This window comes from Gastrolobium bilobum, unplaced genomic scaffold (genome assembly GCF_033153095.1).
Source record: "Gastrolobium bilobum isolate Gb01-03AN ecotype WA unplaced genomic scaffold, APGP_CSIRO_Gbil_v1 utg11897, whole genome shotgun sequence".
In the NCBI taxonomy this organism is placed as follows: Eukaryota; Viridiplantae; Streptophyta; class Magnoliopsida; order Fabales; family Fabaceae; genus Gastrolobium; species Gastrolobium bilobum.
Genome location: NW_026897107.1, coordinates 128,346 through 142,032, shown reverse-complemented (window position 1 = coordinate 142,032; position 13,687 = coordinate 128,346). Strand labels below are relative to the sequence as shown.

The 13,687-nt window shown below is 35.8% G+C and overlaps 2 protein-coding genes across 4 annotated transcripts; one reads left to right on the top strand and one right to left on the bottom strand.

Moving 5' to 3' along the window:
- The first annotated feature begins 3,570 nt into the window (after positions 1-3,570).
- On the top strand, positions 3,571-5,162 carry LOC133304212 (uncharacterized). Its single transcript, XM_061504219.1, has 2 exons — positions 3,571-4,068; positions 4,702-5,162. Exons 1-2 carry the CDS (start codon positions 3,720-3,722, stop codon positions 5,022-5,024), a joined length of 672 nt encoding a protein of 223 aa, XP_061360203.1. The 5' UTR covers positions 3,571-3,719; the 3' UTR covers positions 5,025-5,162.
- Positions 5,163-5,262: 100 nt separating this feature from the next.
- On the bottom strand, positions 5,263-12,818 carry LOC133304211 (protein EMSY-LIKE 3). Of its 3 annotated transcripts, none has more exons than XM_061504218.1 (10): positions 12,635-12,818; positions 11,473-11,678; positions 11,276-11,385; positions 10,931-11,168; positions 10,606-10,803; positions 10,458-10,526; positions 6,219-6,464; positions 6,055-6,123; positions 5,905-5,968; positions 5,263-5,503 (listed from the first exon to the last, which is right to left on the bottom strand). In XM_061504218.1, the coding sequence occupies exons 1-10, from the start codon at positions 12,660-12,662 to the stop codon at positions 5,406-5,408; spliced, it is 1,326 nt and encodes a 441-aa protein (XP_061360202.1). In that variant the 5' UTR covers positions 12,663-12,818; the 3' UTR covers positions 5,263-5,405. The 3 variants fall into 3 exon arrangements, with proteins under 3 accessions (XP_061360202.1, XP_061360200.1, XP_061360201.1); XM_061504216.1 differs by having other exon boundaries at positions 6,055-6,126; positions 10,606-10,794; XM_061504217.1 differs by having other exon boundaries at positions 6,055-6,126; positions 10,606-10,794; positions 11,473-11,672.
- Between the last annotated feature and the right edge of the window lie 869 nt (positions 12,819-13,687).

Below are 13,687 nucleotides of genomic sequence, written 5' to 3'. Positions count from 1 at the left end.
GCCTACAACCTAGCCTATATTAGGAGATCATTTTCTGTAAATTTGTAGTATGTACATCTGCTATTCAATAAGTGACATTTGGATAAAAAAAATATTTTTCTCTCCTTTTCATACAAGCATGACAGTCATTCCTCAATTTTTATTGGATAGATGTACTGAGTGAATGGTACAGCAGTAGTACTGTAGATATTTCCCTATATTAGGTCAGGTTTGACCGATTACATATAGTCAAATAGAGCAAACCTAGACTTTTAAAAAAATCTAATTAAAAAGTAGATTGTAGGCTTTTTTTTTTACATGTTGAGCCTATTAGCTTACAGGCCGACCTATATTATATTATTTATTTTAAATAAAATTATTATTTTAATAATTTTTAATAATAAAATAATTATTTTAATTATTTTTTTAATTATTGAATGTTTAATAGGCTTAAACAGGCTAAAAGACTTAGCCAACACTTTTATTTTTTAAATATAGGTCAGACCAGATTTATAATTTAGGCCTATATAATGCTAATACGCCAAGTCAGGCCTAAGGTATTTTACATAGGCCTAGGCTATTTAAACCAAAGCCTAACTTAGCCTAGTGAATTTACACTTCTGCGGTCAGGTTAATTTGAAAACCGATAAATTGGTGACTTAATTGGTTTGAGTTAACTAACGGATCGACCATGCAACAAACTCAGTGAGAATTAGTTTGACTCGGCTGATTTTTGTCAAAACTGGTGACCTAATCGATTTTTGTTAACCTGATCGGATCATGAAAATTTTTAAAAATTAAATTAAAATAAAATGACACCATTTTTTAAGCAGCAACCAAATGCAAAATCTCTAAGTTGCAGTGCATCATTTTCAATTCACACATACACATGTCAATCATCCAAAAAACAAAACATGATTAATATTTAAACTTAACAAAAGTGAAATTAAAATTAAAGTGAAAACTTTGTTGGGTCTCACACCTTGTCTAGTTTTGATGGTAACAAACAAGTGAAGCCAAATTATGTTTGTTTAATTTTTTAGAAGTTATTGTTGGACTTAATTTGTGATAAACTATGATTAAGAGGACGTAACACAATTGTCATGAAATCGTGGAGGTCGAAGTTGCAAGATAAAATCTTAAATTTCGTGTAATGGTTGGATGAGTGAATCCTGATCATGCCTTGAGTTAGAATCTTTAAAAAATTTGAAAGCTAAGGAAAGAAGATTTAAAAGTTTTATTTTTAATCCAAATAGAATTTTAAGATTTGGTTTTTGATTTTTTTTTTTTAAAATTTAATTTTGTTATAGAAAACAAGGGTCTAAAGAGAAGGAAATTCATATAAGAGAAAGCAAGAAAAATTAGAGAGAAAGTTAGGGAGTAATTGAAGGGAAAATAAGAGAGTGTACTCAGAAAGATGTCACATCCATTAGCATGATAATACCCATTTATATAGAGCTACAACAATGAAGGGCAATTAAACTAGTATTAAACAATCATAAATTGAGAGATAAATGCCAACAATTACAATAATAAATTAGGGGATAAATGTCAACGATTTTCAGAATTTGAATTACCATTTCAGAATACAAAAAGTCATCCATTTTGTAACACTCCCCCTTGGATGACGATGTACTATGAAGGAAAAAGTCATCCATTCCAGTTGGATAAAACATTAGCGAAGGAAAAAGAGTACAATATTCATAATCAATGTATAATCTTTTGTTATACACTAATTTAGACTGCCTCGTTAAAAACTTTTTCAAAACCAGCTGAAATTTTTTTTGGTAAAGGGAAAAAGAGTACGATGGGTATAACTCCCCCTCATTTAAGCCATATATCTACTGCTGGAGCTAAGAAAGTGAATTAACAACTATAATTTTTAATAATTTCCATTTATAACACTTTTACATGGACATCATTGCAATAATATTCATGTCTTGTTAAAACCTTGCTAGAAAATCCAATGGGAAAATCCAGCAAAGGAAATAAAGTACATGACATATGCTACCAAAGCATTACACAAACTGCCTCATTAAAAACCTTTAGCCAAGAAAAACTCTTTGGGAAAAAACTTAGCAAAGAAAAAAAGAGTACAATAATAAACCTTAGGGTGTGTTTAGTATAGGTTTTCATTTGAGTTTGATGGAGAAATGTGGGTGGGTATTGAAAAAGACCATGTTTGGTTCAAGTTTTGAAAAAAAAAAAAAAACTAGCTAAATAGGAAGCCTAGGCAATTGGATTTGTGTTGCTTTTTCTCAAACTAACTATTCACAAATACCACTTTGGGTGTGGTATTTTAGGATAAGATTAGATGGGGAAGTGATATTTAAGGAGACCAAGTTATTGATGTTGGACTCTCATTTTTAGGTAGTGATTTGTTTAAAAAATATTGATAATAGGGGTGTTTTGGTCAACTCAACCAATTTTTTCATCACTATTTTACATTCAACCAAATATAGACTTTGCAAATTTACATAAATTTCCCCGATAATATTTCGGTGAACCAAACATCTTTTTTAAACTTTTCCATCAAACTCACTTTCCTACTATTTCTCCATTAATTATGTTTTCCCAATAAAAAAAAATCTCGTCTACCAAACGCCCCCTTAAAGGCTCCATCCTTCAGGAATAGGTATAATTAATTCGCTCCCCCTGATGAAAATAAACTATTAAGAAAATAGCGACTAAGCTTAGCTTTACAGCCTTCGATAACATTGCGTTGCTTCCATAAATGGATGCATATCTAATATGTGATTATTGGACATATAGTTAACAGTGTCGGTGCATCATAGATGCTCTCTAACCACATTTTCTATTTTTTTTTTTTGATAACAGACATTTTCTATTTTTAATTAAGAAAGAAAGGAAACCGTTTTTAGAATCATTTATGGGCTTACTTCTCTCATGTAGTAGGAGAAAAATTATTTTATATTATAAGATAAACAAAGTGGGGCTCACCAATTTATTTATTTTTTTTTAAAAAAAGGCATATTTTTTTATATGAATATAAATGTAAGAGATAAATTTCATACAATATAAGAATATAATTTTCCAATCATTTATGGGATAGGAATTGTAATAACCAATTAATGTTACTACCAATCAATTTTACCGTTAGATCTATTATGTTGATCCGACGGTTATATTTATTTTCATCTTTGTATGATTTTGATTCTCCATATTTAATGTGAAAGCATCAAATATAGAAAATTATAATCATACAAAGGTGAAAATAAATATAAAGTATTAAATATGAGGAATCATAACCGTACAAAGATGAAAATAAATATAATCGTTAGATTAACATAATCGATCTAACGGTGAAATTAATTAATTGATAATAACATTGATAGTAACACTAATTAATCACAATATTAGAGTTATCATAAATCAAAGGAAACCAGGCCAGGAGGTGTTCCTAGTTTCTTTTTTTGTTTTTATGTTTCCTGTTTGCTTTTCAAAAAGGAAACCAGGCCAAAGGAAAAAAAGAAAGATAGCGTATGAATGAAACAATCACAATATTGGTGTTGTGGGCATAAATTTTTCCAACTGATTCTCAGCCCAATGAATGAGCGACTGAGAACTGACCCAATCCATTGTTCCGTACACGCATTATTTTATTGATTTCCCTAACCCCCAACTGAACTCGCTCGCTCGCTCACATCATCAGCAACATTCAATTAAGATCGATCAATATCAAGTTATTTGCTTTTCCTTCTTGGGGTGTTGTGGCCACCATGTCAAACTTCACACTCGAGTCCTTTACGGTCGAAACCAACGATGGAGTGAAGCTCCGTACAAGGGTCTTCAAGCCAGGAGGTGATGTTAAAGATGACAACTTGGCGATCGTTCTGGTTCACCCATACTCCATTTTGGGTGGTTCACAGGGTCTCCTTAAAGGAATTGCTTCTGGGTTGGCTCTGAATGGTTATACAGCTGTCACTTTTGACATGAGAGGCGTTGGCAGGTCCTCTGGGAGGCCTTCTCTCACTGGCTTTGCTGAAGTTAAGGATGTCGTTGCTGTCTGCAAATGGGTCTCTCAAAGTCTCTCTCTTCATAGGGTTTTGTTGGTTGGTTCTTCCGCAGGTATATTAATCATTTTCACTTTATGATTGATTGATTGATTGCATTGTCTTAAATAATTTTTCATGTATGTGTATGTCTCAGATCTGTGAAATTAATCATTTTCTTTTAACACAAGTTTCTTTTATCAGTCTATTGAACGTGATCCCCTCTATTTGGAGGAACAAATCTTAAGGTCTCAGTGTTTCTGTAGTATCAAATGTCTGAAATTATTTGATTGATACCTCTTTCATGTTTAAGGCTAGCTAGCTTCTATGTTATTTTCTCCTACTATGACTTAGCTCATAGCTATATGATAAATATCGAGTTTTCTGTCTCCCTGATTAGATTTTAGTTATTCCGGGCAGGCTTACATGAAATTGAATTGGATGCCTTTTGGAGTTTTTAGTTAAGAGTTGCATTGGTAATAATAAGTCTGGAGAGCTTTAATATGCATGCCTTCAGAATGTGAAGGTTGTTTGCTGTTTGAAAGGAATTTGTTCCAGCTTTAGATATAGACCGATTTGCAGATTAAGTTTTGTACCATTTTGAGAGTCGAAATGTTATTAAATCACATAAAATGTGTGCTTGAGTTTCCATGGACTATCAGACCTATGGTGTTAATCCACATAAATTGAGTTATTTCTTTTATTACAGGTGCACCTATAGCAGGGTCTGCTGTTGATCAGATCGAACAAGTCATTGGCTATGTAAGCATAGGTTATCCATTTGGCATGACTGCCTCAATCCTTTTTGGACGACACAACAAAGCCATCTTACAGTCCCCAAAACCAAAACTCTTCATCATGGGAACACAAGATGGATTCACCAGCGTAAAGCAGCTGAAAAATAAGCTTAATTCTGCGGCTGGACGTGTTGAAACGCATCTAATTGATGGGATAGGCCACTTCCAAATGGAGGGGCCTGGTTATGATGCTCAGATGGTGGATCTCATCGTTAAATTTATTGCATCATTGTAAAGACAAATAACTGATTGCTGAGTGTGGATTGCCTCTTCTATTGGGATTAGTTTGTGTACATAATCTGACTTGTTGAATCTGCAGATTAGACTGTTGATTTGTGTCCTCTATGTCACCTTCATGAAAGAAATCAGTTACTGACAGAGTAAGCATTTCATGTTTTTCAAGTATAATTTACAAGTTACATATCTCATGTTCCACTAGATAGAGGCCATTCCTACCGCTACACTACTTAATAGATAAAGGAAGAAATCCGCAAAAATACAATAGAAAACATAGCATATTACAATGGTACAAGCCTACTGAATGTCATTGCAGACTTCGTGTGGATACTCAGATGGAGCACTGGTCTCTTTTGGTAATTTATCACCATTTAAACCGTCAAGTACTCTTAACACCACCCAGGTTATCATACTGTCGTTTCTTCCAGCCTATTTCCTGATCCATTGTCTGCCCTTGCGAAAATGGATGCTCTCCATCTGGTTTAAAGCAAGAGAGTTGAAGGAACAGAATGGATAAAGGTCTTATAATCAATGATCTAAATTATCCTTAATTTCTAGAACTACTGGGTTTAACCAAACATCACGTTAGTCAATAAGACAACATATGGCGGTGACATTCCATCCCATTAGTTTTTCAAAAGGCACAAAGGAAGTTATCTGCTAGAAAAAAAAAACATAGGAAAGGAACGCGCATTTACTCACAGCCTTGAATTTCATCATCATTTACTTGATTACTATAGGGGGAAAGAGTTAATAAGAAAAATTGCCCCCCGGTTATTGCTGGATTACTAGCAATGTCCAAATATTAAGGTGCAACAGAATGTGGTGAAATTCCAATTAATTCTACATGAACAAATTTCTAGTTACTTGGTTATTACCACTTTCACCATCAGATGCATCTCCGAGCATGGCAATTGCATTGACAAGGGCCTGTTCATGTTCCTGCATGTCAAAGGGAGACCCATCAGTATTTGCCGAAATTATAGATAAATAAAGCTGGGAATTCAGAGAAAATGGTTGATCCTCACTTTTAGCATTTTCTTTGCTTTCTCCATTTCCATGGGATCAGGATGACTGGCACTAAAAATCTTTTCAACCTGCTTTGGTTCCATTCCGTTAGGTAATATAAGTAGCCAAATGACATAGAATAGTATCCAAATCTAACTATAATTTCTGTTGGATATGGTCATACCTCCTTGATGAGGGTATCTGTGTGGAGTATCTCAAAATCACCTGTAGGCTTCTTCCTGCTCCCATTTTGCAACAAAGTAAAATCTTTCTTAGGCTGAACCTTAGTCATTCCCCTACCTCTTCCAGCACTAGCAACTGCACCACCACGAGACATAGACTTCTTCATCCCTCTACCTGGACCAGGCTGGCCACCTTTACGATGTATTCCGGGATCTTCACCCTCCCAACGAATATCTTTTGGTGACATCTACCATATCAAATAGATAGTTACTAGGATTTCCAACATGAACTCTTAGTCAAGTCTGACTGATAAAGGATAATGGATAGAAAAGTGAAGAGACATTAAGAAGACAGATAGGAAAACCTTAATGACAAAATACATTATTTGCACTCAGAAAAAAAAACTGGGGTAAATAACTGATGGGAGTAACTAGAATTAAAACTAGAACTCATAAATGCAAAGAACAAGCCCATTTGTAAGGCTTTGCTATTCATATGGTAAATTATAACAGATGGAAACACTAAAGGGGAGGAGATCTATGAAAGTAGAAGGATTTTGTTATATTACTAATATCTCGCAAATGAACAGACTCTGAATTTAGCAAAGTTACAATATGGTCAGGTTAGTATACTAACCAAAGCATTCTGTCATAAAACTTCCTTGACACAAATCAGACATAAAAAGCCCCGTGTAAAGGCTTCAGGAAGCTAGGGCAAAAAATGCATCACGATATGTTGTTGACAATTGCAGCATCATGCTTAGTGAAGATCCCAATAATATCAAGTTATCCAAAACTTCAGTATGTATTTGTGTATTTTGGAGTAAAGATGTAGCCCGATTGTAAAGAACAACAGTACTTTTAGAACTTTTGGCCTAAACTAGTTCGGGTAGTTAGACAATGAATCCATATAAAAGCAAGAACAGATAAAGGAAAAGTACATAATAAATAAGAAAAAATAATTTATATACACAAAATAAAAAATAAAAAATAAAAGAATAAAAACATATTAAAATTGAAAAATTAAAATTAATTTTTGTTCAGAGAGAGAAGAGAAGAAGCAAAAAAGAGAGAAAATGTAGCTCAATTGTCATTTCAAAAATAATCATCCTATGTATATGATAAGGACTTTCAGATAACTAAACCAGAACTAATAACAGAGAACACAGATCCTTGGCCTGAATCATCAGATTTTCCATATATTCAACCACAACAATTACAATGACAGTAAACAGAGACTATTATGGTGACAAAGGAAATACAATGAACAGAAACGTAACAAAGCACAAAGAATCACTCTCTCCCAATCCCAAAAAGGCCCAATCACTACTATGATTCCAGATCCCCCCTACAAGCACCCCCTCCTCTATATTTAACCAATTCCTCCTTAACTAACTTGCTTTCCCATGCTTCCATTCTGTTTTGCTGAGTCAGCCATATTATTTTCCCTAAACTGCCCTTAGGCTGGTCATAGTATTGTATCAATACTCTCCCCCCTAACAATCACCTTGTCCTCAAGGTGATGATCATTTTCCCGGGATCCCATTGCTTGAATTGTAATGGCCAGCTAATACATGCGGCTATATAACCTCCACCGGGATCCCATTGTCCATCATCATGTAACACCAAGAAAGTATATATTATGCCAAGAACAGTGCCCATTATGTCAAATTGAAGATATCTTACCAAAACAGCACCTATATGAGACTTTTCAACAAGCTGATGCATCATGAGGTCATCTGAAACATGCTTTTCATAGCTCATAAATGCACCCAAAGAACCCCGAAATAATATTGTTTGTGCACCCCTGTTAGACCATAAATGAATTGCAAAAGAAATAGCGTCCATGATAAAGGCATGGTCTCTTATAAAAAATCTTCCAAAAGAAAAAATATGCTTCAACCCAAATTGCAGGTGCATTCAAGTAAGATATATCACCATAAATGTTCCTCAATAGTGTCTCATGAAAAGAAAAAATATGCTTCAACCCAAATTGCAGGTGCATTCAAGTAAGATATATCACCATAAATGTTCCTCAATAGTGTCTCATGCCACCATGGAACGGAGACGGCAGCAGTGCCAAACCTGAAATAAGTCCGCGCCGCACTTCGTGGCCTCCCTGGCAGTCGTCCCCATCAAAAACCAAGAAGATGAGGGTTTGCAATTTAGAAGAAAAATGGACCAATGAGTCCATAACTAACCCAAGAGGCCCGCTCACGATTCTTTGTTCCTGGGCATCCAAGTTCAGCTTGTTTAGATGTTGCTCATATTTTTTGGGCTCACCTAACTCAAACAAATTCATGGGCTCACAAGCCTAATCGTCCCACAAAACAGAAAAATATAAGCAACCACCATTGAATTGGGCTGAAACATACAACATTTTAATTTGGGCCGGGTTTAGAAATTGGCCCAATTCCAAATTTGACCTAATTGTGTCTCTCTTCTTTGTTGGTTGTTCACATGTTTGCACCCTATTCTGTACACAACAAGGCTGCAGCAACTCTTCTCTCTCACGGTGGTGCTTGTCTGGTGGCCTTGGCAAGGGTGGTGGGTCAACCACAACCATAGGTGGTGGTGGCCATGCGAGCACCCTTGCTCTCTTTACCCATTCATGATCGTCTCCTTGTCGGAAGGCTCTTCCTCTTTCATCTTCCTTCTCGTCGCCGTCAAATGAAACAATACTGGTCTCCTTTACCGGTGAGGAAATTGGCAACTCTACCACCACTAAAGGAGATGGCCAACCTACTGTCTTTACCATAGTTATAGCCTCCCCTGCCTTCAAGAAATCTTTAACGACCTTTGTCCTTTTGCTATGTTCTTGCTCATCCTCCTCCCTGGCAAAACAGAGATAATGGTTTTCATCTCTAGCCACAATCACCTCATTGGTGTTTGTTTGCTCTTCTTGCTGCCTCATCCGCACGTAACTGCTACGTGAAATTCCGCCTTCCTCGTTATGAAGGCTGGCATCTGACTGCTCCGGTAACAGTGGTGGTTGGGTCACCTTCGCCGGCGGCTGTAGCGACGCTACAACCTTTTCCGGAGCTTCCTTCTTCTGTGATTTCATAGCTTTCCCCTCTTCTTGTCCTGCTAAAAAATCCTCCATGAGTTTTTTCATGAGTTTTTTCTCTTCTCTTCTGCAATTTTTCTTTTCTGCTTCATTCTCCACCTCGAGAAATTGTTGGATTACATCCACTCGGAACCACGACCATGTAAATTTCGTTGTCTGAAGCTTCCACCAAAAATACCAATCCCAAGCTTCTTCCCGCAAGGCTCTTCTCACTGCTGACAGCCACATAACTTCCGGTTTACCATTCTTGCGAAAATACCACTCTATCCAATTTAACCATTCATATACATCTTCTTCACCAGAAAATACAGGGATCTTCACTCTATGAAATTGATTCTCCATTTCTTTTTTTAAATGATCGGTATCCTTCAAAGTTACCCGGATCGGATAGCTCTGATACCAATTGATAAGGACTTTCGGATAACTAAACCAGAACTAATAACGGAGAACACAGATCCTTGGCCTGAATCATCAGATTTTCCATATATTCAACCAGAACAATTACAATGACAGTAAACAGAGACTATTATGGTGACAAAGGAAATACAATGAACAGAAACGTAACAAAGCACAAAGAAATAAAAGATAGTGTGAGACAATTCTAGAGGTCTCACTCTCTCCCAATCCCAAAAAGGCCCAATCACTACTATGATTCCAGATCCCCCCTACAAGCACCCCCTCCTCTATATTTAACCAATTTCTCCGTAACTAACTTGCTTTCCCATGCTTCCATTCTGTTTTGCTGAGTCAGCCATATTGTTTTCCCTAAATTGCCCTTAGGGTGGTCATAGTATCGTATCAGTATGCTTGAAGTTTCATTTGTTTGCATTAATTACAGATACTTAGAAAGGAAATCACCAATGCAAATGCTGGCCCAAGCTAGGCAAGGACATTGACTATATGCCAACCCCTTCAACCACAAAAAGATTTTAGATAGAAATATAATGTTTATCTTAACAAATTCATGAGATAATTCATACCCATTTCAAGGTGTGAGATTCAAAGTATGAGGCATATGATCACCATGGGAAAGTAAGATATCTGAAAAGAAAAAGCTCTGACTATGGTTGTCAGGAGGAAATATTTCTTAAAAAAAAAGAAGGAAAGAAAGAACCGGGCTAAAAATAGATGGTATGTAATTACCATGGACTGAAGAATACTGGAAGAACTTTACCTCTTTAAGATTGACCCACTCCCATGTTTCATTTGCTGAATTCATATCATAGACCAATGCATGCCTTCCCTGCCAAATATTTAAATAGAAATATTAAAAGAGGTCCTTGTGTTACTCAGCTTTTTGTAGTATAGTACAATGAACACACCTCCGCAGGATTGTAGTCAGTTATAACAGCTTCATAGAAGTGGTTGTCTTCAGGCCACCTTGTCCAAACTTTCCTTCCAATCCAAGGATGATAAGAGGCTGCTTCAGCAGATTCATTTGCTGCAAAGGCACCTGAAGAACCCCCCCGATTAGTGACCTGGCTTCTGTTAGTATGACCTGTAGAAGGGAACTGTATGGACTTCATTGAGGATGCACTAGTAATGAATTTTTTTATTATAATTATTTGAGAACAGGAAAACAATGACCATAGAGGAAGTAAAGATCAGTATCTTGTTTTCCTAATATTCCAAAACCAAAACACTTACTGATTTTGGCTTTTTGATCTTTGGTCCTGATGGAGGCCCATGCCTCAATGCGGAAGATGATGGCTGCATAGATTCATGAGCTGCTGGGGATGGTGCTCCCAAGGATAATGAAGGCACAGATTGTGATGTCTTTTGTTTCTTACAAGATGCTGAAACGGTAGGGCTGGGTATGCGGTCATGAACTTGTTGAGCAGTATTTACTATGCCAGCTTGGAGTTCATTTCCCTTTCTCCACTCCCTAATAGCACAATTGATTACAATCCATATCAAAATGTTGAACAAACCACATTTTGTTCAATAGTATACAGAAACTGCTCCGTAGAATACGGCGAAACATAATATGACCTTATCCTGCGGATGATGTCGTCGGCATTGACTCTGGATAGAAGTTCTCTGTGTTCTTCATCCGATACTCTTAACTCCTTCCTAAGCTCTGTAATTAAACTTTCTTTTTCCTAAGGTGCATAGGAACAAAAACTCATTGTTAATTCTAGCCAACACAATTTACAGAAAGCTGAACCAATGAATTAAGACGTGGATACCCAAGTAATTGCATCAGATTGTGCTTTGAAAGCCCGCAGGACAGAGGCGTATGCTTCTTGCTCAATGTTGTGGATCTGGGTTTCCATGTCATTCTGCATCCTAGGAAATGGACCAGAGCCTACAATTGCTGATCTTCCATTTCCAGCAGCATTCTCTGGACGTTGAAATCTACTTCGCTGGGAAGGAGGAAGATCATCATCTGTTCCTGCAGGTGTTTCAGATTATGGAAATTGATATGCAAGCAACCTTTTGAATACAAAAGCCATAATGTAGAGTGGAACAGAAATTTTTTTACCTATAATAATCATTGTCACAGCTCAAATGTTCACTTATCTCATTCTACGACATTTAGTTTTATCATGGAAAAGTTATGACAGCAGTGCAGACCACTATTATGGTCTGTACTTAACATTGTGCACAGCAATTATGCCTATGAAAATTGAAGATGACTATGCTAGATAAGGAACTAAACAGAATTTCTGCCTTAGTTGTTGCATCTTTGTCATGACCTAGTAAGATATTAATGGGATTATTACTGTTCCAAATTTAGTCCACCGACCACAACTAGTTTGGGATAAAGGTGTTCTTGATGTTGATTATATTTAATCTTTTCCTTAAACCCTTAGGTTAACAGGGGAAACAAAAACTGAAAAAAGGTTGTGCAGAAAGCCAAAAGTAAGCAGAGACATGGATTGCAAGAGGCCTAGATTTAATTTACCAGAGGCATTTTCTCTTATCAAGTATAAGGTTGTGACTTGTGAGGAAAAAAGTATACCAATGAATTTAGATTCAATTCAGAAAGCAGCTGTTATTATTATTCTTAATATTGAGTCAACATCTCAAATGAAAAGTCCACAATGTTGCATTTCCAGGCAACAAAGCTTCAACTTGCAGTTGCAACAATCACAGCAGAAGCAAAAACGGTTTCTTCAGGAATAAGAGTAGCAATAGTGCTATTTCAGTCCAATGTCATCATAGAAACTGACCCAAGTTCAATTAGTGTAAAAAGATGAAATAATCAGAATAAAGTAAAAACACAATTTCATCATAAACAAAAGGTTAAGGTCCTGGATACCTAGAAACCACACAACACAAACTACACAGAAAAAATAACCCCCACCCCACAAAAAAAAAAAAAAAAAAAATTTTGGAATGACCCACCACTGCTATCGGAGAGATCAAACTCCATTGAGGTGCCCAAGCGTCCAAATCACAAAACCGACCAATCAACTTGTTCAAGTACACGAGCTCCTCACCGCTGTTAACGATGGAAAAAGCGAGCAATTGGGAACAGTTCGCAGCTAAATGCGGACCCAGAAGCTGAACGAAGATTTGAATTCAAGGCTTAATAGAGGGTAATGTAACGCGATCAATGTCTTGCTTTCAGGCATTCAGCCTAGTGATTCCAATGGAGAAGGGTTTAGGATTTTTCAAAATGTTTGGGGCAATTTTTTAATTTTACTATAATTTAGGACCGAGGGAAGAAAAAGTAAAATTTACATATTTTATGTGAACGAAAGAGATAAAAATATTGTTATAAAAAAAAAAGAAAAAAAAAAGAGATAAAAATATTTCCATCTCTATGAAGAAACATTAAATTCACATCAAAGTGAGATTAATATTTCTCTATAAATAGAAGATAATTTATAGTTTGCACTCATATAAAATGGGTGAGAGAACCCGTGGGGATAAATTAAGGGATAAGTACCATAATCTTTGGACTCGCACTCGAACTCTGGATTAATTACATAAGCGATTCAAAGAGTCGAACTCGTGAGAATACCGAAAGTTCTAATTCGTCTCAAAGAAGTAATTAGGATCAGTTTACAAAAAAAATAAGTAAGAGAAATTAGGAAATAAAATTATGGTCCACTCATTTTTATAAGAATACAAGAGATAAATTATCTTTATTTTACATGAGAAATATTAAACCTATAATATAGGTTTACAATTTAAGGCTTATAAGTTTAATGCTTCTCCTCCAAAAAAATATATATATATATATTTGATAATTACATAAAAATAAATAGGTGAGATCCAATCGAGAAGAGAAAAAACTTTTGCATTTATGTAAAAGTTGGTAACATCCAATAAAAAAAAAAAAGAGAACTACTTTTTTACGAGTGCACCATATAAAATTAGGGTTTAGCTTTTCTTACGTTGTAGAATTGTAGGAGAGAAAAAAAGTAGAGAGAAGTTAAATGTGGGTCCCAT

Coding starts and splice junctions, on each gene's coding strand:
- LOC133304212 (XM_061504219.1), top strand. CDS start 3,720: ATGTCAAACTTCACACTCGAGTCCTTTACGGTCGAAACCAACGATGGA. Junction 4,069..4,701: donor GTTGGTTGGTTCTTCCGCAG/GTATATTAATCA, acceptor CTTTTATTACAG/GTGCACCTATAGCAGGGTCT.
- LOC133304211 (XM_061504218.1), bottom strand. CDS start 12,662: ATGGAGTTTGATCTCTCCGATAGCAGTG. Junction 11,386..11,472: donor AATCTGATGCAATTACTTGG/GTATCCACGTCT, acceptor TATGCACCTTAG/GAAAAAGAAAGTTTAATTAC. Junction 11,169..11,275: donor GACATCATCCGCAGGATAAG/GTCATATTATGT, acceptor TTGTGCTATTAG/GGAGTGGAGAAAGGGAAATG.